We start from the raw sequence: 26,785 nt of genomic DNA on the forward strand, positions 1-26,785 counted from the left end.
GTCAGGTACCTCGTCCCCAGGCAAACCAGGATTTGGAATTTGCCATCCTTTCCAATGTTCCTTGGAGCTGTATTGATGGCATTCACGTAATGACAGAAGGTTTTGCATGAAGATCTCTGAAGCAAAAGGGCCTCCTCATTGTCTCCAATCTGATCACTGGTTTCAAAATAAGCAACAGCTTTCTCTGTGGAAGGGAGAAAATCCGAACTCGGTGAGCGGAAGTACTTCATTACAACACAGGATTACATAAGGGAGTCCTTAAAAGAACAACCTGCTGAGAGCTCTTGCACAGTTTATATATGGATTCCTCGCTCTGAAAACCACAGCAGTGGTCAGACTGGCTGGTGTCTAATACAGTCAGGTAACATCAAGGAGCTGCTCCAGAGTGCCTATCAAGGGTTTCACTGTAAGTGATACCATCAGCTTTGATTTTTCACTTTTTCTGAGTAAGCACTGAACCTCAGGCTGGGTATCTCAGCCTGTGAGCTTGTTTCAAAGGAGTAGGTACATCTTAAATTACTGCAACATAGGCCTACAGGTTAAGCATCACCAGAAGGCCAGCACAGGGATTAGGAGAGTTCTCAAGAACACCTTGAAATCTAAAACTTTCATTCCCTGCCCTTTTCCAGCTCTCCTCTGAACATCAATTGCTACTCTACCCTGACCTCCAGCCTAACTTCTTTCTGGGTAGAAAAGCAGCTGTCTGAACATTCATCTACAAATAAATGACAAGAATCTGAAGTACTCTTAAATTTCTGTACAGGCTCACACTCTTCCCTTACACAGAGTTTAATATTTCTCATCTTCCAGCTGTTTCTTATTGACTTTTAGCAACCTGGAGCAGGTGCTTGGCAGGAGAAATGGCATCATAGATGATGAGAATCCAAGGTCAGGGTGTGTCAGTAGTCATTTTGCCCTAATCTTTCTTTCCCTTCTGCCTCCAAATCACCTAGCAGCTTACCTATGAAATCCCAGATAAAGACGTTCTTATGAAAAATGCGAGCTGATTTGAATCCATGGTGGAAGAACTGCTCCAGTGCTGCAACCAGACCGTTTTCTCCACACAAGAGAATGGTAAGGCTCCCTCTCTGTGGGAAAGGGAGAGTTGGTAAATACAACTTGCTTTGTTTGCATGCCAGAAAATACAAATCTAAAGGTAGTACATCTACTGGTACTTGAGTTTCATTTCTGTTTATAAAAATATGCAGGCAAGTAATGAAAAGCAGGAATTACCTCTTTCTCTGGCTTGTGAAAGTGTTTCACAATATTGTTCACAGCTTCCCCGATTCCCTCTTGGATCTGTCCCGCATTAGGCTCTGTGAAATGATGGAGAGCATATTAACTGAAGTGGTGGTTTTTAAATGCCGCGTTACTTTTGGATGCTAATCTTTCCTTGCTTGACATTTCAGCAGTCATGTCCTCTAGTTTTACAGGAGCTGCACAGATGTATGAGCAGGATCTACACTATGCTTTAGCAGAGAAAGCCTTGCGTGACCTTTACAGTCCCATATCCTGTTGTAGCCAGGTGCAGTTATTCATAAAAGTTAATTTTAGGGATGTGAAGCTGATGTCCCCTAAAGTCCCCCTGGAGATATGCTCCTCCAGAAGGCATCACAGCATCCATATCAAGCTCTGAACTGCCCTTCAGAGAGAACTTCCCACTGACTGCAAAGTGAGCTGGGAAGCTGAGCAGCATTAGCTACTGCAAATTCTGCTGCCTCCTCCTCCCTCATCTCACATCTCCATGCTCCAAAGAAAGAGATTATTATCCCTCAACTGTCAAATGGGGAAAAGAGGCAATGTGTGCATCACGGAGCAAACACAAACTGGGGCAGGAAAAAGTCATCAGCTTGCAGCTGTTCCTCTGCACCAAGCCTTGCTTCAGGACGACCTCTCCTGTTCACTGGAGATTTTTCTTCTCAGCAGTTGCTGCCCCCTTCTCTAGGGCCCTGGGGAGAAAGGAAAGGACTTACTGGTGTTCCTGCCTGTGAGGGAAGTGATGCTCAGTCGCCGAGCCATGGTAGGAGATTTCTGCTGGGGTGGGGTCCGGCACTGCTTTCCCAGCTCTTCATCAGACGTGGAGGACACCAGCTCTCCAATGAGTATCCGTTCCAAACTGCCATCATCGACACCTTTTCCCAGCCATCGCCCACAGGGGAACCTGCCACACACCCAGGACAAGCACAGGTCAGACACACATGTAGTGCAGCTTGATCTCAAAGCTAAGGGCCAGCTTGCTTCCAAAAACCACTGATAACAGGCAGGGAGTTCTCGGTACACTGAAACTTCTCAGACCAGGACCCTCCAGGAAGCATTCTTTGCACCACAACTGATCCTCCTTAGGAAAGGAAATATGCAAAGCTTGGCTTATACACATTTTTCACAGTCCACATCTTGTTTTCTGCCGAGTTATTTTTCACTGGCAACTACAGCTGATATTCAGCCTTTAAAAACATTGTTATGATTAACAACTAAATCCCCACAGAGAGTTCCCACCCAGATGAAGCTGTGACATCTCCTTATACTCAAAACTCACCTCACATTTTATTGCTGTACTCTTGGACTCCATACACAGTCCTAATGAAATCCATGCACATTTCCACACCCCCAATTCCTCTAACCCATTTTCTCCTACTTTCCCCTGTACACTTGTGACCAAGTCTGAGCTCTGGAGCTCACCTCTCTGCATTCTAGTTTTCCAAGTTCACATTTAATAGAATTAAGCCTGCTTAGCCAGATGTTTTGTAAAACCAATGATGAGTTAGGACATTTTTTTGACACAGGTATGTTCTCAATAGAAGATTAAGAAATCATCAAAACCTTTTCTTTTCTTGTAATTAGAGTTTCTTAAAAGAAAAAGAAACCAAAGATTTGCCATGAACTCTGATTCCAGCTCTTGGGGTTTAAAGAGTTAATTTGTGCACAATATTACCACATTACTTTAAATCAAGAGATTTAATTATTAGACACAAACATATGAATCACTTCAAAAGTATCTATACTGTCTGTCCTGTCTTGGAAAGATGCAAAGACAACCCTACATTCAACTCTCATTTAATATTTATCAGACTATCTGACTTCAACTAGGCCTTCTGAAATGAGAGAACCGAGGGCGGGGGAGACCAAGCCAACCCTATCGGGGGCCCAAATCAGCCCGCAGTGTTCCACCAACTAAGGAGAAGGTGAATGCCTTCTGGATTTCTTTAAATTCAACACGTAAGAATTTCAGACAAAGAAAAATTAAAACTTGTTGCTTACTTGTACGTGTGTCCTGTTATTTCATTCCTGACCATGACACAATCAACCAGCCACTTGGCCAGCAGCCCTGAGTTGTCATGGCCAATCTGAACGGTCGTCAGCTTCCCTAAGTTCTGGCACTGAAATGAGTAACAGTTTCTACTTAATTTAAAAAACAACAGACAACACACCCCCCCACCACATGCACACATATGGTCTCAAAATATACGCCTTTATTCAGTTTCCTTTGATTTATAGAGCAAGTATTTTCAACCAAACATGCAGAGCATTTTGAAAAACAGCATAATTATTTTAAGACAGGAGCAAAGAAATAAAATTATTAAAAGATTGTGGAGAGATTATATTCTTTGTTGTGAGCACTCAATATTTCTAAGAAGTATTAATTACAAATTTCTGAGCTAAGATTTTGTAGAAGAAATAGATCTTCAATAAAAGAGCTTTACAAAAATGCATTTAGAGCATACTGACCTTCAGTTCACTCACTCTGCACTATGAAGCAGTCCCTAGATCCTTTATTATTTTCAGAGATTGATATGCTTATTTTGGGCCAAACAAAAATTGCTAACATGAGACTTAGCATCATAGTCACAGAAAAAGGAGAACAAGGGGCTGTGAATTCCACTGCTCTACGTAACTGTAGGCAGCAACATCTGTTAACGTCACCTAAACACTTCCCTTGCAAGACCTTGGTTTTCATTGCTTCTAATACTGCCAAACAAGCAGCTTGGGCTGACATTTTCCATAGTGGGTGGCTACCCAAGTTGATATTTTAGGAAAGTTTCAGAAAAAGGAATAATCCAGAACAGCATTAATATGGTCCTTAGAAATATGTCATTTTGTTTGTTAGAAGCCTGGAGATCTTTTCTGCAAAATGGTAGTAATTGAATGAGAAGCAGGCATTTATCTCAAAAATATCCTCTCTGTGTCAAAATCTACCTATATTTGGCAATAGGTTTCTTTTGCTATTGTTGCTGAAGGTCAGTCTGCATACGCTCAGTGAATGCAACCTTAATTTTAGCAGCAGATTTTCATATAAAATCACTCCTTAATGGATATAGTACAGCCCAGAGGGAGCTGCAGGAGCTTGATGGGGCTTTCCCTGCAATTCCCGCTAGCAGCTGCTCTGGTGTGGCACCGAGCCAACCTGTAATTGATGGGCGGGAAAGCAGAGGGGAACGTCGGGAAACCAAACCTAGAGAGAAAACTCCAGCAAGCTCAGAGAAGGGAACCCGGTGGGGATGGCAGCTCTTCGGTTTTCCAGGGGGCAGCACCTGAGCCTGAGGTGTTGAAGAGCTCAGGGGTTAGACTGGCTGGTTGGAAGGAGAGCAGTAATGCTGGACAAGGAGCTGGAGCAGGAGAAGAAATCTGGAACTAGACAGATGCAGAAAGGGACCTGGGTAGTGGTAAGTGGAAAGATGGACTGGAAGAAGGCAAAAGAAACTTGGAAGACAGATGAGGAGTTGGAAATGAAGGGTGAAAGGGAAAAATAGGCAAGGAGGCATGGAAGGGAATGAGATGTGGAAACCGACTGGCTAGGTGAGGAGTCCTGGTCTGGGACAGGGACGGCAGTGAAGCCTGTGGTTAAAAGTGTATGTGCTTACAGGAAACCATCTCACACAGGAGGGGCAGGCAGCACTACTTTCTTGTACACATTTGAATCTACAGTGACCTTAAAAATGGGGACAGAATCTGAAATGCTCTGCTCTTAATAACCCCTGACCAAATTAATGTTTATTTGGAAGCATGTCTCAAATCGAAAAGTAAAATGTGAAGAGCATGTACTCACCTCAAATGTCATTTCTAGGTGATTTTTAGGAATCTGCATTACGCCAGTATCTCCTAGTTCTCCTGACACACATATCCACGGGTTTGATGTGGTTATTGCATTGCTCAGTTTTTTGATGGGAATTATCACTGACCTGTAAGGGATCACTGAGAACAGGGTGGGGAAGGTGGGGGGGAATGTATGTTGGTCTTGATGTCTTGTTTTTTTTTTTTTTTTCCTCTTACAGTAAACGCAATTTCTGGAGCAAAGCATGCACCCCTTCCACTTGAAGGCAAGTTCTTGTCCCCTGTCTCAGCAAACAAACAAGGAGAACCCCTCGTCCCCTGCGCTCGGAGGGGGCGGCGGTGCCGCACGGTGGTGCTGCAGTCCCGCAGCAGAACCCGCAGAGCGGGGGCAGCGCAGGGACCGCTCCGGAGCCTGCCCAGGGGAGGAACCAACCCTCCTGCCGTAGGATCTGGGAAGGAGGAGGGGGTACACGGCAGAAAACGAGGGAAAGGAATGTCAGAATCATTGAACAGTCTGGTTCGGAAGGCACCTTTACAGGCCATTTAGTCCAACCCCTCTGCAGTGAGTAGGGACTTCTTCAGATAGATCAGTTTGCTCAGACCCCTGTCCAACCTGATCTTGAGTGGGGCAAGGTTGGAATGGGGCATCCACAACTTCCCTGGGCAACCTGTGCCAAGGTTTCACACCCTCAAGGTAAACAACTTCTTTCTTATTGCTAATCTAAACTGACCCTCCTTTAATTTAAAACCATTACCCCTTGTCCTATTGCAACAGGTAAATCATAGAATCAGCCAGATTGGAAAGGACCTCTGAGATCATCAAGCCCTTGACCCACTACCACCATGATTACTATATTATGGTACTAAGTGCCACATCCAGTCTCATCTTAAAAACCTCCAGGGACAGAGAATCCACCACTTCCCTGGGCAGCCCATTCCAATGCCTGATTACCCTCTCTGCAAAGAATTTCTTCCTAATATCCAACCTAAACCTACCCTGGCAGAGCTTAAGACTGTGCCCTCTTGTCTTACTGCTGGTTCCTGGGAGAAGGGACCAACCCCCACTTGGCTACAACCTCCTTTCAGGTAGTTGTAGAGGGTGATAAGGTCTCTCCTGAGCCTCCTCTTCTCCAGACTAATGATAAATTATAAAATGTTTGTCCCCATCTTTCTTATAGGCCCCCTTTAAGTACTGAAAGGCTACAGGAAGAAATGCTGGCATGGCCAAAGTCTCAAGTATGATGTGTATCTGTGGATATCCCCCCATTTGTTATTCTTATTCTTTTGCTTTTAAATCTGTACCATCTATACATGCTTAAGACAAGGACTGCCACCCACCCCAATTTGGATTTGACTCCTGATACTGCACCTCTAGCACTGCAGGATTTTCTCTCTCCTTATGTTTCACAAGCTGCCTTTTTGACTGGGGAACCTAAGCCAACCTTTTTTACTTTTGTGTGCCATCCAGTGGTACTGCACTCAAAAAAAAATACTCAAATTCCAAGCACTTGTCCTGCAGGGAAGAGCTGTCAAGCCGGATGCCCCACAGAAGTAAGGTAATCAAGGATGAATAAGTCTCTTTGCGGTGTGTTAGTTCTGAGGGGATTTCTTGCTTTAAGCGGAGAAAAAGTAGAATGAGTGCCTGCTTTGACAGCCACGTAAAACTTGCTTCACTTCACTCTGAACAGGCAGGGAAATGAAGACTAAGAACTGCCCAGGTGAATTCAAATAATTAGGTCATCTCATGGGATCCTGCCTTTTCCACTTTCTCCAGTGTTGGAGAGAGAAAGATTCTTTTTCAGATATCAATCCAATTTCTGCTCTCCTCCTTAAAAGAGAGGATGAGAGACGGAATCTTTCTGGCATTTAAGGGCAGACAAAAAGATTTAAAATATACAGTGGAGCACAAAGTCCCTTGTACTTCACCCTCCAATCTTCCATCTCCTTCTCAGTCTGAGGAGAGCAGGTTGTTAGGGTGCACGCTAAATGCAAGACCAGAAAGAAGCATTAGGATGTAGAGGACTTGTCTGGGAGGGAAGATGAAAGCAACTATACAGAAAGCAGCACTCTGCTGATTACTCTCCTTTGTGCAAAGCTCTTATCCAGAGCTCTCCCATACAACCTTGCCCCTCCCGTTGGTTTCCCAGAGCAACACCCAGCACCTGTGAGCCCCGCAGCAACAACCAAGGTTTCCAGATAAGGGCTCAGCTACTCAAGCACCAGCAACACCGTCTCTTACAAACTGTGACAGCAATTGGTTTTTATTCAGGGGGAAAAAAAATTGATTCTCCAACTCACTGATTGTGGTGAAGACGCTTGTGAAGCAGAAGTAATCCACAGCGTTGAGCGAGAGCAGGTGATACAGAAACTGTTCCCGTTCTTCCTCGCAGCGCAGGAAAGCGTAACGCTTGTAAAGTTTCCTGGTGGAAACAAAGACATTGCATTTTTTTGTTGCTGTTGTTGAAAAAAGCACCACGTGTCTTAAAACGTGTTTGAAGCTCAAAAATATCAAATGAAGAGTGGATCCTAAGGGCAGGTATGATTCCCCATCAACACAAGCTGCTAGAAACCCCGAGTGGCTGTGTAAGTGTCCTACACGTCTGCGCTGCAGATCACTTCCAACTCCACACTCCCACAGCTACAGAGTTCATCTCAGTTTTGGGTTTGCTGCAGGGCACAGATATGAACCAACACTACTCACAGCAGCAGACCTGGACCAACATAACAGCAACCCCATTTCTTCCCCAGACCTCCCCCACTGTAGAATGGTCTTGTCTAATCTTCTCCTCCATACTGTGACAGAGGAAACTCAGCCGAAGGCACCAAGCAGCAGCTGGGGTCCTCCTACCACTCTCTCGGTTCAGGGACCCAAGTGTACATCACCAATTGCCCTGAGCAGTGCAAAGGCACACCAGGAATTAAACTGCCCCTGCTCTGAGACAGCACAGAGCTTGTGACAAGGCTTGTAGTCTGAAGGGAACAGACTCCAGAAGAACTGCTGAGGTAGGTAGATGGAGATGCAACTTCAGGAAAAGACTTGCCTGCCACTGTGCCTTTAGTTGAACTTCCAAGAGGTGACTGCCTCCAGTTACTCCTCTTTCTTCCCACTAGCAGAGTATTTGGTAGCTTTTGGCATAAATCATGCGTGTAACTCATGACAGAGCCAGAACTACCTGCAACAGCTAGGATGTTTACTTTCCTAAAGGTTTGGGGGTTTTTTGCTAAATACGTTATTTTGAGAAATTGAAGTCAGGGGACATCTACACAGGCAATCTTTAAGTGCCTGTGCTTGTAAAAGGAGGCAAAGCTGGGAGAGCAGGCTTGGAGGTCTGGCCTCTGACCCAGCTCATGGGCAGTCAGGATGGAGACCTGTGCTTGGCTTGAGTCAGCCTAAGGCAGGGCTGCTGTGAGATGGGGCATTCCTTTCCTTGCTGCTTCATTTGCACAAGACACAGTGAGTGCAGGGCTGTGATGTGGCTTGGATCAATGCACTAATCTGACCACGACCTAATGCTTCCTTCCTGAAAATTGTGATGGGTTTTCCATGCACATGAGCAGACTTCTGCTCTGCTGGGTGGGCAGTACCTCCTCCCCCAGCTACCCTCTGGCCTTCAATGACTTCTAGCTGGAAACCACAGTACCCAAACAAGATGTGTGGCTGTGCCACAAGCAACAGCACCTTGAGACATCGCTAAGGCAGACATGAAAGCAAAGCACTGAGAAAAGGAGCCAGCTTACTTTGCAAGTGCCTGGTTGGAAAGCAGCTGCTTCAGGTGCTGAGACAAAAGCTTCTTCTCCAGAGAAAGCCTTATCCAGGCTCGGGCTCGCCCCACATCAGTCTTTATCTCACTCATATTCTGAACATGCCTGAAATGTGTGGGAAAGAAAATAAATAGATGAATCATCAAAATTCTACAAATGGCAACATCCTGTGCGATGCTGCAGCTGAACTGGAAGATGTCTTCTGACATCAGTTCTACAGAGACCCCCGGCAGGACCCCTCAGAACCCTTCACTGTGGCACTGAGATCCCTGGTAGCCCCAGACTGGCACGAGGGCATGGGGCAGCTTTTCCCAGTGCACTACAGCCCAAACCAGATGCTCTGTGTTTGCTTGGCCAAGCTAAGGAGGAGTAAATCTGCTCATGCCCGCACTGCTGGAAGTAGATGCCCTCATGGACACTGCTAACACATAAAAAAAAGCGGCCACCTCGTGAGATCCAGTTATGTCACAGTTGCCCCCTCAAGCTGCTAAATCAAAAGGGTGCATCTGGGAGGACAGATGACAAACATGTATCCTCAGAGTCTCTCCAAACCACAGTCTACTTTGAAGGCTCTTGCAAACCCCTTGAGGGCAGCAGCAATAGGAAATCTAAGAAAAGGAGGACTGTTGGGGCAAAAACAGCAACAGGAAGCTGCAAGCAGAATCACATTTTCAGAGATATAAGAGGCCCTTGTGTAAGAGATAATTTGAACAGCCTTCCCCGTGCTTCATCTGTAGGAAAGCAGAACTGCTTCACAGGGGCTTTCTTCTATGGTTTTGCTTTTTTTTTTTTTTTTTAAACTTCCCACATTTCAGTTTGGAGAATGCTAGAAAACTCTAGTTTCAGAGCACAGGGAGTTTTGGAAGAGGAAGAGAGCAGCCATGGCAAGGCTAAGCTGCTTCGAAAAACCCCCCACTTGGTTAAATAAACAACAAGAAAAATGAGAAACAGTTTCCAGCATCAGAAAGAAAAGGCTGCAATTTCTTCATTTTCATGCAGTTTGCATGTTAAGTGCACAGGTGATTCCGCCCTTCAAATCTCTGTGGCAGGCTCCAAGTACCATCAGCTGAAGTCTGAACTGATCTCTGCTGCGATTTCCCGTCCAACTCCTGCATCTTCCTTGACAGCCCTCCACGCATTGCTGAGTGCTAGGCAATATTTACTCCAAAGGAAACCCAACAGAGTCATGCTGTGACTGATGCTTTTTACATTGACTACTACAGTCTCACTGTCTCCTGCTTTCCCCCATCTGTTACACCCAAGCGTGTGCCTTATGTTATATTTAGATCCTGCATTATTTGAGAAAAGTACTCTCTTGTTTATAGAGCCTCTAACGTGACAGGCCCTGGACCTTCAGGGCAAATTTGCAAATACAACTTAGTGCTGTCCAGAAATACAAGTTCACTCTGCACAAATGAAGCGGATACCGGACACAGTCCAGCTACACTGCTCTCCATCAGGCTGCCCCACTTCTCAAAATACAGGTCTACCTTTACAATCCAAGCTGAGGTGTCTGTATCACGCGGTTCAGTGCTGTACATACACATCTGAACCACCATCAATAGGAGTGATGGTAGCTTGCCAGTGGTGAAACCTAGGTTACTTAAAACCTCTTAAAAAAAAAAAAAATCCTATTTTGTTTAAAGGAAGCTTCCTCCTGTTTCCTAACACACACATGGGTAGTTTTCTGATGGACCAGATAAGTTCTAATTCTTGGTGAGCTGTAAAACAAACGCAGGAGGGCACATTACACTCACACACACGTCCTTGCCCTTTATCATCAAGCTCAGCAGCCTCCCTTCGTCAGCAGCGATGCCTACCATCTGAATTGCTGCCCAGAGCCTTGCTCCTGGCACTGAAAATCCCTGGCTCAGGATGTGGCAGCCAGTGTCAGACCTTCCAACCCAGACAGCTGGACAGCTGATCCGGAGTCCTTGAGAAACTGGATGCATATTACACTCAACTACATCGTGTTGAGACACTCTTCTCAGACATTTCAAGTCTTTTGAGACGGGAAGATCAAAGCACAGACTATCATCTCCCTCCCTCCCCTTCCCCAAAGTGCTTGACTTGAATTACATCTAATATGAAACAGCGAGCAGAATATGTTATTTCACTGTGAGAAGATTCAAGTACAGATAGACTCAACCTTATTCCATGCATGCTCTGTGCCTCTTCATTAACTGTTTCTGGCTCAGACTAGATTAGCATTAATTCCGCATTTGGGAAAAATAAGGATCTGCAACCATGCAGATTGACAGAGACATTAAAAGCATCCACTACTCAGTCTTGGTCTTAGAAAAAGCAGAGTGTAACAACAGAGCATTCAGGAACCCAAATTTATTTCACTCTCAGCTGTGAGAGTCAGAACAGTTCTATTTTTATCAGTGACCTAAGCACAAGCACTGTGTGCTCAACACTGTGCAGCAAACACTTCTTGTCAGAGCACTGAACAGCCATTTCAAAGCAACTCCCTTGGCTGGGACTTGCTTTTAATCCCATCAATAATAACAAAAAATCTATTTACCCTGTCTAATGTAAGCCTGGGGTATGGCAGGACATACCCTCTATAAACAGCTGTGCTGACAGAAGAGGTTACAACAGCTCAGAGCTGCCACGTTCTTAAGGATGGTGTGCACACTTCCCATTCCAGCACCACCAGGAACGAGCCACACTAGCTCATCCCAGGTAGGCAGCAGGTCTTGGCTAAGCCTTCTTTTTGACCACAGCAGATAAGGCATCATTGCTGTGGGCCCAGTTCCCAGCTCACATCCTCCACTTGCAAGTTCCCTGCAGGAGGGGAGGCTCAACACGGGCATGCAAGCAAGCTGATAGCAAGGAGGAACGTGCCCGAAGGGAAAGGATCAAAAACCTGAACCCAGCTGGACCAAAGGTTTCGGGGAGTTGCCTTGGTGTTGACTGGTTGAGTTGGACGTGCAGCAATGTGCCTGAGGGCTGAGGCCATGCTGGAAGCAGGTTGCAGCAGGAGTCTGATGGGAAGCTAGAAGAGGGGTGGGAGAGACGCTGCAGATCCTCACCAGGGGAGAAGCTGAGGGGCATACCCCCAAACACGCTTGTGCCAAGACTCCATGCACAAAGCCAAAATAAACACCTTGAGCATCTTCCTTACCACATGTAAGATGCCTGGCTTTGCAGGGGAGGCAGAGGACACACAACTTTACCTGTAGCACAGGCTTGTAGCACACTCAGAGCATGACTGTGACTCAGCCCTGCTTTTTAAGTTGTTTACATAACCTTGCATGAGCCATCAAAAACAAGCCATGCTTAAGGCAATGCTTATGCTTAATCCTCTAGCCATTAGTTCAGTTAGCACTGCAACCCCAGCAATTTAACAATTACCCATCCTTCTAACTTCTGCCTGAATCTGTGTGTGCAAACAAATATTAAGTGGCATTCCCTCCAAGCAGGAGAAAGTATGCCACGAGATTACAGATGACAAATTCAACTCACCATCTGCCCGGCATTTTCCATGGCCAGAAGTGTTTGTGCACTGTCACGAATACCCAAGATATTACAAAAGGTAACGTTCTGCTTCTGTACTTTTTCTCTGCAGAGCAGCAGAAAGAATTTTGTGATCCAAGCAAGAGAGCCCAGATCTGTGCCGGGCTTTCATTACTCCAGTGGAAGTATGTGGAAGACAGAACCCCTGCATGCAGCAGTCAGCACACACAGCCTCCTCTGTCAGCAATCCCCTCCCAGCATGTGAGTTTCCGCTCCAGATCCTCCTTCATCCTTTCCTCAGACTGACCCTCTACATGCCTGTCAGCCTTGCAGGACTGAATTAAGTAGATAGCTGCCACATCCCATGAGAGGGATGCTAAAATGACAGACACATGTTCAAAATGACCTCTTGGCACCATACTCCTAATTACACTGTATATATTCTCTCTCCCACTTTTGCGTGTTGTTTTAGCCTTACGTGACATGTCATATTCTTCAAAATCAGAGCACAAGACTCACACTATGTAGCATCAAACAAAAAAGGTTGCACACTGTAGGTTGGAAGTACAGTAATTATCTGTCAGAAAGTCTTGACTAATCTGTGTGATCTCACATCAGAAAATATATCTGTATCAATACACACAGTACAAATCACATTGCTGTAATCACGGTTTTGTGAGCTTGCTACAATTAATCTTATTTTTGCCATGTTTTTATGTGGGAGGAGGACATGGTATTACGAGAAGTACTCATCTTGTCTCACACATTAAAGTGCCAGCAATTGTTAGCAGCTCTTTACAGATGTGCATTATCGCGTTACTTCTCCTCTCTCTTCATGGTACATTCAGCCCACTGCAATCCTTAACCCCAGCAAAACAAGGGTCAAAAAAGTAGCTTGACCTGGCAGTGGCTTGATAAAGAAGATGCCCTGAAGAACTTCTGCCTAGTGCTGTCACACCAGTCTCCACCTCTTCTTATTCTCTAATCCTTATGGTTCCAAACCAACATTGCTTGAATAGGTCTCCATAGCCAGGCTGTGGTCTCCTGCACAGCACCTGCCTTAACTTCACATCCTAGCTTTAAACTCACTGAAATTCTAAATTTGAATACATGTCTAAATTTGTTCATTTATTACTATTTGCCATAAAATGCTAGTTGAGAAGAAGAACATTGCTCAGGCATTGTGAGCAAGTTTTTAGGTCCCTTTGCTTTGTTTATCAACTGTACTTGCTCAGTCAGTAATATGAAACAAACAAAAAGAAAAAAACTCAAAGAACCGGGGAATTCAACATATCTGCTGTCATTTGTAGAAGCTGGTTTTACTGCTGGAAGAATCCCACCCAAAGAAAACAAAAATCACAGTAAAACGTGTGTGGCTTTCACTGCCTTTTGGATAAAATAGATCAAGTGAACACACAAAAAAGGTTTTTCAAAACAGAAGGGCAACATGCCATAGATTTCAATGTGGGCTGAAGAGAAGGTTTAATTCTCCTTAGCCTTTTTAGACCCAAAGCCAGTGAAGATCTTCACCTTATGCTACACAACTAAAACCATAATCAATGCTTTAGGAAACAAATTGAGTACCTCATATCTTGTATCAGGGAAACCCTCAATGAAGGCAGAGTAATTCCTGTATCAGACTTTCGTCTTTCTGTTCCAAGAGCAACTACAATGGAGAAAACACATGAAGTTAACACAACAGTACAGTAATAGTCTGCAATGCATTTGTTTCACATACAGCTGACAACAATCATAAGTGGCTGGTAACTGTAGTGTTTCTGTGCTTTATCATTAACTCTATCCTGGAAACATAAAAGCAGACAAAATGAAAAATGCTGAATACATTACCTATTCCTTCCTTAATCCAGCACTGAATTCAGAGATTTAGCTTCCTTTTTCCTATGTGAAATACATTAACATAAATCTGTACAGCGATGAGCTTTATTAGTAAGAGATGTTTCTGTGGAAAGCTCCCAACTGAGAAGTCAATAAAATTAAGCTACAGTAACATATTCAATGCTAAGAATGCCACACATTTCTGTGCTCTGCTACTCTGATCAAACTGCTTTTTGGTGACACATTTTGCTCTCAGGAATTTGTGCCTGCCAGCCAGATTGTTTAGTGCATTACTCATTGAAGCTTATTAACAACTCTTTTCAGGAGAGAGACTAGTTTTTCCATAAATGCATCTTTGAGGAGTGATCATACAAGTTCCCATCAGCAGGATTTGGATCGGAGAGTCCTTGGAAGATGACCAACTAAAGTTCAGAGACTTTCAGAGCAATACCCCAGCCACTGGGCAGGGAGATCTCCAGGTCATCAGAAAACCAATCTCTCTCACAGCACAGAAGTAATTTAGTGATTGTAAAGGGCCAAGCCAAAGCTTAAACTGAGCACCTGGACTGATGTACAGAGATTAATTACACAGTTCCTGAACTGTACCATCCACCAGTATGAAGATTTAGTGAATATGGAGTTATTCACATTGGCTTCTGAGAGACAGATTATGCTCACTAAAAGAAAAATGTCAGCTGTCTTATCCCCACTTCCACGTTTTGAGCTTCTGCAGAAATCATCTCTTGTGGAAGCACTGCTTCTCACACCTCACTCAATGCTGATTAAAGGGAAATGAAGGCAGTGAACATACACCAAGTGATTTCCAGACAAGGACAGTAACTACGTTTCCTTTGCCTCCAATGATTTCAATCTATTTAGTCCAGACAGCAAGACATCCTCACAATGATTATGAAAAGTCTCAAAATGTAAATGTGATATTAGCAAAGAAATACACCAAAAATCCTGCATGGGTTTCACGAGGTTGCACTGTTCCTCCCACGCCCAAGTTCATTCACTGTGATGGACCCTTCATGGAGCCAATTGCCAAGTACTCACCTGGTGACTCTGCACTGTGCTCCTGCTTCTCTTCTCTCTCTTGGTACTGAAGCAAATGGGACCACAGAGCAGATTTCCCCTGAAAATGGAATACATAGTATGCAGCTTTAAATAAATTCAGGTAAAAGAAAAGAGGTCAATATACACAGCAAAAAAATGGAATGGCCTTTAAATGGGTAAAATATTCAGTAATGACAATCAATCCTCTCTTGGATCATGAAACCTTAGAAAAAGGAGAGGACCATCCCACTGAGCTATTAGTCACACCACCCACCTTGTTTCTTTGTCCTCCCTCTGGGTTTCCCTTGTGAAGGTTGAAAGAGAAGAAACCAAACACGTACTTACAACATCACTGCAGTTTCCAGAGGCACCTCGCAAATTGAAAAAGAAAAAAAACCAAACAACCCAAACTCCCCCCTCCAAAATCCCAAACACCCAAAATTCCTCAGCCTTGGCAAGATATGAACCAGGGACTCTGAGCCCAAAGATACCTCCCACTTTATGTTGGAATGACACCACTGAGTAGCAGCTTAAAAGATAACACTCAGTGTTTGCTAGAGTAGTGTACACACAAAGTCCCAAGTTTCCAGCTACCAACCTGCTTGACCTGCAGACCATGGCTCCAGATCCTTTCTAGCAGATCACAGAGGCTAGCAATCAATGTATTTTCCTCCAGGCCTGTTATGTTGGCTTCTCCATGTCCCAGCTCAACTGCTTCGTGACCCATCTTCTCTACCAACATGCGTTTAGTCTATAAATTAAAAAAAAAAAAAATCCCCAAAGGTTTCTAAGAATATTATCCAGCAAGGGACAGAATTTATAGATGAGTTCACTTAAACATGCTTAATACAGAAACCATTGCCAATAGTCTGACCAGAGAAAATTTAAATATCTTTACAGGGTTTGTAAATTAACAAGAATAATTGTATTTAAAAAAGCTTGCATGATTACTTCAAATCACAGAATATCCTGAGTTGCAAGGAACCCACGAGGACCATCAAAGCCCAACTCCTGATCCTGCACAGGACAGCCCCAAGAATCACACCATGTGCCTGAGAGCATTGTCCAAACACTTCTTGAATTCTTTTTGAACTGCTGCTGTGACCACTTCCATGGGAAGCCTGTTCCAGCTGTCCTATTTCTATACCCTTTATCTATTGTCCTATTCCTACACTGCTGATCTATTACCAAGCAGAGTATAGATTACAGAATACGACAATAGGTACATTTTCAGTCTGACTCACTTTCTGGTTTTCTTCTTGTTACAGCCATTAAAGTTTAACTCTCAGGTAATGCAGTATAACACCAACTGCAACAGACACAAGTTATACTTTCACTCCTTTAATATTAGAAACTGCTATTCTTCATTTGCTCTGCATAAACAGCATGCACAGGTCACACATGCTGAATTCTTCCCTTTTGACTGAGGGTCTCAAGCCCGTTCTGTTTAGGCTACACATAAATATGAACAATTCAAGGAAATCCTCCTGGAGATGTCTGATCATGCTGATTCTCCTTCCTGTCCTCTCTACTCTTTCCATCAACTTCCACTGCATAAACAGAACAGCGAGGACACGTTCCTTTCTTTTCTAGCTGTTGAAAAAAGTCACACTAAAGTGATACGCTAATGTGCATATGTAATACTAATGTAAACGTTATACTAAAGATATATCCATGCTGGTAGATAGTCTGGTATTCCAACAGACTAATGTCATTCCAGCTGTGAATCAGATCACCATCTGCAGATGCTATTTAGGCTCAGTGTAATCAAGGGGAAGGAGCACACAGGGGACAACCTACCTTCATGCGACATTCCTTCAGTAACCCTTCCACAAACTTCCAGTTGGTTTGTGCAATCACAGCCGGAGAGAGGTCTGAGAGCTTGGGCTGCCTTAAATTTTTTCCTAAACTCCTTGCCTCTTGCATGTATTTCTAAAAATAAAGAGAATCATTTCAGATATTACCAGTCAGAGAGACTCTCCTCACCCTAATCCTAGGCGAGCAAATGCTGGTGGAAAGGAACAAGCTAGTGTTAACCTAGGAACAAAATCCTAATTTGTCTGATGTTTAGGTGTCAGGCTGGAGGAGTGGAGTGATCCCTTCTGACAACAGAAAAAGCAAGATACTTTCCTGTGTGGTACAGAATCAGTCAACATTAGCTAGTGAACTGTGCTGTTAGCCACCAGCATCAAGTTAGGCACAGCAAGCGCATAAAGTGCAACACCTTCCTTCAGCAATAAAGTCAAAACACCCAGTACAGTTTCTTTCCACTGCTGAGCCTCACTTAAAAAAAAAAAATTAAAAACTGTCTAATTTGTGACCAGATTATATATATATAGTATATATATATATGAATTAAAAAAATCCTTTGAAATTAAATTAGAAGCAGGAATACACGTAGTGAAGGAGAAAGATTTCATCTGTTACTTTTCATCTGGATAGTTTATGTGGGAAAAATGAGACTTGTCTTTATTCTCAATTAACTTCCCGATTACAAGTGAAGCTCATTTTAAACAAAACTGACAGTAAGGATCATTCATGTTTTTATATGGGGTGGTAATTGTGAAGTATGGACAAAAAAAATCAGCATACTCTTTAAAGAAAGATCCAAGCTATAATAATAGGCTTTCAAACTTTCCTGCTCCACTGCCTTGTCTTCTGTATTTTTCAGTTTGGTTTTCATTTTGTTAAGCCAAAAAACACACCCACACAAAAAAATAAAAATCAACCAGTTACCTCTGACCCCAACATCAGTGAGAGGGCTGAGCAAGGCTGAGAAGTGGGCCACTTGTTCAAGCATTATTCATAAAGTTTTTGTTAAAAAGAGTAAAATAATAGAATGATCCCTCATAAGAGTCTTGAAACACAGTACTCAGAGCCTGGTGTGGGAATTCTCTGTTTCCACAGTGTGTTTTCATCCAGTTAACGATGCCTCTCTGAGGGATGGTATGTGACAATGATCACTCTTTCCCAGAGAGGGCTGGATCACATCTCCCCAGGGATTTAGTGCTGCTGCTGGCTGGGTTTTCTGGGGAACTGAGAGGTCACTATGGCTGCTGAACCCTTGGAGCTTTCTGCCTGGGCAGAAAATTTGTATCATAGAATCACAGAATGGTTTGGGTTGGAAAAGACCTTAAAGATCATGTAGTTCCAACCTTTCTGCCAGGGCATGGACACCTTCCACTAAATCAGGAAAAGCAAAAGCAAAATCCAAACACGTTGAAGATGACTGAAATAGCTCACTTTTTTTTTTTTTTTTTTTTTTTTTTAAGAGAGTACAGTTTTTCTGACAGAACTGGATTTTTCCAACACAAAATTTGGACAAGAACCACTTAATGTCACCCCAACAAGAGGTCAGACAAGAACGTAGGGTTCTGCTATGAAAAGCTGTGTTCAACAGAAGTGCTCAGTTAGGTGATTACAGTTTCACCAATACTGTAAGGATTTTAAAATAGCTGAAAAACTACAGGTGGGAATAAAAAATGAAAAGTCACAGATAATGAAAGCATGTTGTCCATCAAGCAATCTCACAAGTGACTTCCATCCAACTCAGTGCAAAAATTAACAGCAAAACCAGTGAAAAAAGTAATAAAGGCAATATGTAACTAGGAAATCTAATATTTCTTTTTAAATGTAAAGGGATAAATAAAATGCAAAGTGTGGTTATAGTCTGAAGAGTACAAAACATGGATAACCTTAATTTTTTCATTGTATATCTTGTTATTACACTAAAATAAAAAAAAAAATAGTATTAGTTCTTGTAAGTTCACAAGAAGAACAAGGGTAGGTTGAGAGAATCAGCTGATTGCACTTTGCCTGTTCATCAGCATTCACACACCACTACCCTCTTCCACAGTGGGATGCAGTGATTCAGCAGCCAGAAAGTGATAATTTTTTGGATTTGACACCAGCTGAGCAACATGGGGGAAAAAAAAAAAGTGAAACAAATTCTTGTCTTTCAGCCTTGGAGCCATTATGTTTGCCAGGGAACTGGAGGGGAAGCTCATTTCCAGCTACTTTTCTGATTATAACCACACTTCCAAGCGCTATAGGGACGTGCTCCTACTCTACAAGAAAGGGAGAGGTTTGAGACGCTGTGAAGACAAAGGTTCCTCATGCTAGCAACATCTCAGAAGCAGCTTTCAACAAGAAAAACTAAAACATACCAGGCAGCATTCAGAGAAGGATTTTTTAGGAGGCCGTGCAGGAGGGGGTGGTCCCTGATCCCACTCCCAGAAGGCCATTGAGTTCTGACGAAGCAAAAGCTCCTCCGATGGCTAAGAGGAGGCAGATGCCCCAATGGCAGAATAGCCAGAAGGAAAGAGGAGACAAAGCAAAAGAAGCATGCATATGATCCACAGCCAAAAAAAAGAAAAATGTAAATACATGACAAAGTATTGAAAAGGCTCTGCTGAGATACACACAAGGCACTGTTTAAAATATACTTGCAAAGCCACATTAGCAAAAATAGCAACAAATACGTAGAAGTGCTGTTTTGCTGTGTTTCCACTGAAACATCATTTAAAGCTACGGCTGAAGAGTCCACTCATCTGCTCAGGTTCTTTCAGAGGGCAAACTCCAACACTGGCCAACATTATTCAGCAAGATTTACCACAAAACAGCATGAGTGCTTTGTTTTTGCTGGTGACATACAAAAGAAGCACAAGGACATAAATGGAAAAATGTGGCAGAAAATATTTAACGAAGGACAAGGAACTGAAAAGATGGGAAAGAAATGCATGTATGTGACTGACATTTACAAGATGCATGGGAGTTTCCAAGCTTTAGGCATAAAAAGGCCCCAAAGTCTTAAACCTTTCAAATAGGCTTACTCATGTCAGGAATCTACGTAAGAGACAGAAAAAAAAAAATTTCCTTTAAAAAAAAGGGAAGAACCCTGCCTCATTTGCTTCTACAGCACTGACATTTCTTCAAGGACTTGACTTTTCCAGAGACTTCTACCCTGGCCAGAGCTCAGCAGCTGCACTCAGGCAGGCACCAGAACTCTGCTGCCTGCATGCAGTAACATGACCAGGGTCTAAACCAGCAAATAAGCCATTTTTTTCTGATGACAGTGGGGCTGTCTTGTTCCTAAATAATAAAAGCACTTTATTTATGTTGTGTACTTTGAAGTTGTACAACATACACAAGCATCTGTGACAAGCGAAGTGGCATCTAAATGGCTACAGAGACCCAAACAAATATCACAGTAGCCACAAAACTGCCCTAAGCAATAAACATATTGTTTGTCCAAACCTCTACCTCCTGGATCACAGCTTGTGCTGCCCGCAGATGATGCCACCTACCTCCCTCAAATCGTTGTCCAAGCCGATGTGCTCTGAGTGCTGCCGCAGTCGGTCCTTCCTGCGCTGCGTGGTGGTGCTGCGGCTGGCCCAGCGGCTGGCAAGTCAGAGAGAGAGAGAATACACACATGAGCAGGGAAAAAATCAGGAGGGGAAGACTGGTCAGGAGCCAAAGGACACCCAATGGGGCTACAGCAAGAGAAGGAGAAACCCAAAGTCAGACCATGCAGTAAACATGGGTGCAAAGTGGTGCCTGACCTCCCCACGGGAAGCCATCTGGCAGGCAACAGGCCACTGTGCACCCAAGGGACAAAAATCCTGATGGAAACATGCCCACTGCCTGCCATGGTCTCCAGTGAGAGCTCCTGTCACCCAAACACAGGTCATACTGCAACACTGATGCCACCACCAAGTAAACTGCTGTACTTAATTACCGAACACCACTGCTGCATTTGATGAGGTTTGATAAAAGCAGTGCCCGCAGAAACAAACAAAATTACAATGATGTATTTTGAGTCGCAACCTCTATGATTTTCCCTTTTTTTGAGAAGTACTGCTTCTCCTTTCTGCACTTTCAATGGTTCTTCCAGGAATTATTTGAGAGAAATTTCTCATTGCAATAGTAACTACTGTGATATTGGGTGCATCTATGTCTAAAGGCTACAACAACATTGATGTTCCTGAGATTAATCCTGTTGCTATCTTTGCCTTCTGGGGTTTTTTTGCATGAGGTTTCTAAATATCAAAAAAAAGCCTGGGTTTTTTTCCACATGATCAATATAAGTTCCGCCTAATTTTTCCTCATTTGAAGCTGTTGCCTGAAAGCAGCCACCTCGTAACCAGGTTTGAAACTGAGCAACCTTGGATCTCTCAAGTGTCCAACTCCTTTACACCAAATCCTTGAAAACAAAAAATGCTCAATTGATGCAGAGAAAATGAAGTTAATGCAATATTTATAAAAGAAAGATGAAATAACACTGTATAAAGCAACCTATCAAGCATTAAAAATAAGCAGCTTAATGCACACAAAGGCTGTATCTTAAGAATATCACTTGATTACTGTAGTTGTGTTTATTAAACTTAAAATTATCTTTCCAATACAGTTAAAAAAAAGCCTTTAAGAGTACAGCCTTTCAGTCAATTGATGAAGTCACCTGCCTCTCTCCTGCACTTAGAAGGCAAAGAGTGAAACCAAGGTGAAAGAGAACCCAAATCCTGCTCAGAGCAGTGCTCCAACTCCAGTGCCTGGCAAGATGTATGAAAAAGGCTCTACCTACAGGAGAAAACTGTCTGGAAGAATCTAGATGAACTAAATCCGGAAGAACAAAAAGGTTAAAACTATGCCAAAAAAAAGCAATAGAAAGGAGATAACAACCCACACTTACCAATCTTAGCACTTGAGTCAAAGGGACCCTTCAAACCCCATCTCCATCATGGTCCCTCTACTCCAGACTGAAGTGTCCATGCTGGGCACCGTGCCAGAACAACTGCTCTGAGATGGCTTTTTCTATAGGAACTGTGACCAACAGGTAGAGCTCCTGGGGATTTGAGTTCTCTGCCTTTGACAGATCTATACAGAGGGAACCTGGAGATGTCCACATCCAAGACAGACGTGTGTCCTTGGTGAGCCTCTCCACACTGGTGGTATTAGTGAGAACAGCAGTCTCCAGATCCCAAAGCCATCCATTTCATCCAAACAAGAGCATACACAAATAAGATCTGGGATCTGAACTGCTCGGGCAAGGAATTTCAGCTGGTAACACAGGCAGATTCATGTCAGCGGGAGAAAACTCTTGCACAGAGCTGGACTTAGGTTCTGACATGTCTGGCAGACCATTTGGGATGTGCAGGGAGAGAAGCCTGATCCAAGGGAAGTACAGAGATGTGACCTCTGATAAACAAAACCTCCTGTTTCCAGAGAGGACTTTGCATACACATACCTAACTGTCTCCACCAATTCCTCTGGTGGGTCAATTGAAGACTGAATTTTGGCTAACAGGACAGATAAAAAAGGGGGAAAAAAAGGTCATAGGAACTGTAATTTTTATAGACAAACTGAAGTCCCATCCTACCTCCCAAATAACATCAAGGAAACAAGTACAAAGGAAGAAATCTGGGTCTGCATGTAATTATGGTTCTTCACCTCAGCATCCCATACAACAAAGAATTTATTTTTAAAGCAATGTAGCCTCATGTCTCTGGTAACTAAGTGAAACAGCCCAATAGGTGTCTGCACAGCAAATGCTGATACCTTCTCAGAGGAATACATTACTGACATAAGTGTCTCTGCACCTCTGCATAAGTTTTAAAAATAAACTGCCCCTTAGTTTATTAAGTCACCATTTGAATTTTTTTTTTCAGAAGCAATAGCCAAAACCTCATTAGATGACTGAAAGGGGAGAAATAAAACCCTACATTTTAATAATCTCAACAAGTAGAAATGTAGCACAAAACCCCACACCCTTGAACAGAAGATAGCAGACATAAAAGTGACTATAGCTACCCTTCCATTTATTGCAAGCCAGTACTATGCTTATGTTTCACATGACAGAATGCCAATAAAACATTGGAGAGTTAAGCTATAGATCAAACATTACCAATATAATATTTTTCTGCTCCAATTTATATGGTATTTTCTGAACTGTAAACAGAGCTTGGGTGCCTCTCCACCTGCATTTCTGCAGTTACTGGAAGACAAAAGAATTGCTGGAAATGTCCTTTGAGGGAACACGTCTCACCAAAGGTGAAAGCAGAACAAAAGCTACAGAATAATTACAACGACTACACCATCATTAAAGCATTTTCAGTTCATTCCAGTGCTGTTCTTCATCAGGGAGAAGGCACAGACTCTTCTCCAGATTATTAATCAGAACCATTTGAACATTTTAAGCATACAAATGTAAAGATCATTGGATGTTTATGAAAAAAAGACTGCTACTCATTAGCTGGAGCAATTACACACACAGTGAGCTGCATGTTCCTTCTTCCCCAACCTCTAAGCTGAGGTAGAGGAGCTGTTGAGTCACTGGGTGAGGTCTGTGCATTGAAATGCTGCTCTGAATCTCTCTGGGAAATTTTGTGAAGATCTAACAGCAGATAAGCAGGATTAAGCAGCTAAATCTTTTAAAGCCTTTTCTTTACTGGGCCACATAGAATTTTCCCAAAACAATGTTCCAATATAATAACCATTCCCACTCCTCTTACCAGCAGTGACTGCATTTTAAATTACTCTTCCTCTCCTTTCGATCACTCAGAGTGATTTTAAGGTGGATAAAAGCCTATCCCAGCAGCCACACCACCTTCCCTGGGCTGTCCAAATCCCATCCGGATGCTTCTCCTGGCACTGCCATCAGCTACTGCTGCATTCACACCTCAGCCAAAGCAGTGAGCAAAGCTGTACTCCCACCAGCAAACATCTGCTTGTCAGACCTTAGTCTCGGGCTTTTCAGCTGAACCCCTACCACCCACGTCCTTATGGAGCAGGTATCTGAGGAGACCAAGCCCTCCTGGGCTGGTCCCTACCTTCGAGGGATTAGCCTGGCACCTGGGAGTGCACAGAACTGCAGTGCTGCTGCTCAGCCTGGATGCTGCCCAAGTATTTCCTGACCCAAAAAGCACCCTCTCCCCTTTATTTTTTGCTGGTAGAGCCATGAGCATGGACTACAGGCATATTTCATTTATTCCTCACAGTGGAGGTGTTGCTACAAGCACCAAGTCTCTGGGGTCTGAGCAGATGCAGCTCAGGCATGGTGTTGTGGGGAGCCCAGGGACAAACTGCCTATATGGAGAAGCGAAAAAAAACTTGTTTCAGAATGTTTGCCTGTATTTAACTCCCATGTCCACAGATGAATGCTCCTCACCTTCAGGGACTGCGAGAAAGCAGGGATGTTTCAGAGGAGGGATTAGGGAAGACTGTACTCTGTTCAATACAGAGAAATGAAATGAAGATATCTCATACTAAGATCCTTGTAGCACAAAAACAGTGAATTTCAGTCAGTGCTGTTTAATATCAAATGAGACACAACAAGCATAGGAATAGGTTTGCAGAGGTTAGAGGAAATGTAATAGTGACACTTGCAAAAGGAGACACTTAACCTGTGATGCTTAATTTCTATAACAAAAGTGGTAAGGTAGTCAGCATCGAAGCTGGCAGAAACAATCTAGCAAAGCAGCAGCCTCACAGCAGGGACAGGTCACACTGTACTGCAACCATGTGTAGATCTCTCCCTCTCTTCCCCTTTTCCCCCCCCTGCTTTTTAAAGTTCCACAGAGAAATGAAGAAATGATGTCTACCCAAACCAGACATGAGTTTAATAGGCAGGATATACATTGCAAGACAAGAACAGGCTGCTAGAGAACTTCATTCACAGATGGATTTAACCAATATTGCCATCACCACGAAAGTCACTATTGTAATTTACAAGCTACTTACAGTGTTAAAAGCGAGATGGAAGTAGACATGCACTTGTCTATAGGACGGAACCTAAATCTCCTCATATAAACCATCTCATGAGGCAGACTGCTCTTAGGTCTGCAAATCATGACAATACCCATTCTACCTATATACCCCCATCAAAGAGTTATTTGTGTTTCTGTATCCCCAAATTAGCTGTACTACACCCTCCACCAAATCCCCCTAAAGCGTGCATGCAGCCTGCACACATTAAACACACACACACTGCACATGCAAACTGCCTGCGTTCAGATGCAGTTTGTGTGGGACTGCACGGAGATTTCAAGTCAAATACATGTTCAGACCAAACAAACTAAAAGGAATGTCAAAACTGAGCTCCACCTGATGGAGCTCACAGGGCTGACAGGGGAGTCTGCTTCATAAACACTGCACCGTGGTAAGGAGAATGAAGGCTCAGATGGAGACTTAAACACCTTTCCCAGCTCTGATGAAGGGTGGAATAGGAAAGCTTTGAAACTGTTTATCAGATGGACAAAAATGAGCAAAATGCCTTAAAGAGAGTGGTCTTGCACTGACAGGCTGTCTCATCAGTTTATGTGAAAAGAAGTGATTTAAAAGGTGGCACCCACAACTGCCATCCTCTGCAAGGAACAGCGGTAGCAAACTGGCAGCATCACCCCTGGAGCCCCGAGGAACCACTGTCCTAACTGGTATTTAATTAGCAAAGTCCCTTGAGACAGCAGCACTGTTCAGGGGAGAGCAAGTGGAACAGAGGAGGAAAGGATTCGATGCAGTTTTCCCTGAGAACTTCAATTCTGCAGAGTTGTGTTAAAATGATATATTAACTCAGAGAAGTTAGCTGCACTTTTCCCACCTTGCACAAGTTGAGCAGAGGATCAGCAGTTCAGGAGACTTGCCCATTGGGTTCCAAGTCACCCCAGCACACATTTCCTATCTCATTTTTAAGCACAGATTGTCAGTCACACCTTATTCTAGAAAATGCACGTATGTAAATATAAGTGGTTCATGTTTTCATTGCACCTGTCAGTAGTTTGCTGTATTAGGTTACCTATTATGTAGTAACTGCATCTTTCAGATTTTCGTATGTAAAAGGTGAGCTTTACTACTCACAAAGTTTGAATAACATCAGATCTGTGTGTGGATGGCTCATTGCCGACTCATTTCATGCTCATTTAGATGCACTGCAGAGATGCTACTCTATATTACTTGAAAATGCAATTGTCTGGCTTGATTAAAAAAAAAAAAGCTTAATTGAAAATAGACAGCCTTGAAACGGTACCCAATAGATAGGGAGGTAATAAAAGACCACATAATATGAAGCACTCAGTAAAAGAGAAAGACCATCTTTCATACAAAACCTAATTCAGTTAAAACCAGAACAAATTCTGTCATCATACAGAGATTCATCGACTCCTTTGCATTATATATGCATATATAAATATATATAAAAATATAATATTTTATTTAAAAATATTAACTGATGTTAAATGTTAGTAACAAGCAAACAGCAGTCCTGTTTAAAAATGAGGAGAACCAGAGGACCAGGCAGACAAGCCGTGGACAGTTCCCAACTTGAAGAGAGGGCTGATGATGGAGGCCACAGGACAGTGTCCACACAAGCTGTGCCATAAACTGGAGCACAAAAATGAACCCATTTCATACACTCCTAGTGCATGATTTTTACAAATAAATACTGACACACATAGTGGTGAAATCAGCAAAACACAGCTCAGGAACAAATGTCTGGAGAAAGCAAAGAATTTTGAAATCTGCTTCATGGGCAAGAGCAACTCATCACTCAGCTAAAGCCTGAGGTTAGGGGGCCAAGTATAGCACAATTTGTGCTCAAAGACTTGGACTGTTCCCTCCTTTGGGGATTGCT

General features: G+C 43.2%; 1 protein-coding gene across 2 annotated transcripts in view; it reads right to left on the reverse strand.

Annotated features, from left to right (window-relative positions):
• DENND5B (DENN domain containing 5B) overlaps positions 1 to 26,785 on the reverse strand; it is a 110,249-nt gene that overhangs the window by 2,147 nt on the left and 81,317 nt on the right. The window contains exons 8-21 of one of the 2 annotated variants that reach the window (XM_027894601.1): positions 20,472 to 20,565; positions 16,966 to 17,097; positions 15,764 to 15,916; positions 15,440 to 15,472; positions 15,166 to 15,244; positions 13,858 to 13,939; positions 8,788 to 8,916; positions 7,348 to 7,469; positions 5,045 to 5,190; positions 3,259 to 3,377; positions 1,974 to 2,161; positions 1,234 to 1,316; positions 962 to 1,088; positions 10 to 184 (exon numbers count right to left, since the gene is read on the reverse strand). In XM_027894601.1, coding sequence (XP_027750402.1) covers positions 10 to 184; positions 962 to 1,088; positions 1,234 to 1,316; positions 1,974 to 2,161; positions 3,259 to 3,377; positions 5,045 to 5,190; positions 7,348 to 7,469; positions 8,788 to 8,916; positions 13,858 to 13,939; positions 15,166 to 15,244; positions 15,440 to 15,472; positions 15,764 to 15,916; positions 16,966 to 17,097; positions 20,472 to 20,565 — 1,662 coding nt within the window. The remainder of the gene's footprint in view (positions 1 to 9; positions 185 to 961; positions 1,089 to 1,233; positions 1,317 to 1,973; positions 2,162 to 3,258; positions 3,378 to 5,044; positions 5,191 to 7,347; positions 7,470 to 8,787; positions 8,917 to 13,857; positions 13,940 to 15,165; positions 15,245 to 15,439; positions 15,473 to 15,763; positions 15,917 to 16,965; positions 17,098 to 20,471; positions 20,566 to 26,785) is intronic. The other variant, XM_027894602.1, reaches the window with a different exon arrangement.

Source organism: Empidonax traillii, unplaced genomic scaffold (genome assembly GCF_003031625.1).
Source record: "Empidonax traillii isolate 1590-97213 ecotype Southwest subspecies unplaced genomic scaffold, ASM303162v1 scaffold434:size946695, whole genome shotgun sequence".
In the NCBI taxonomy this organism is placed as follows: Eukaryota; Metazoa; Chordata; class Aves; order Passeriformes; family Tyrannidae; genus Empidonax; species Empidonax traillii.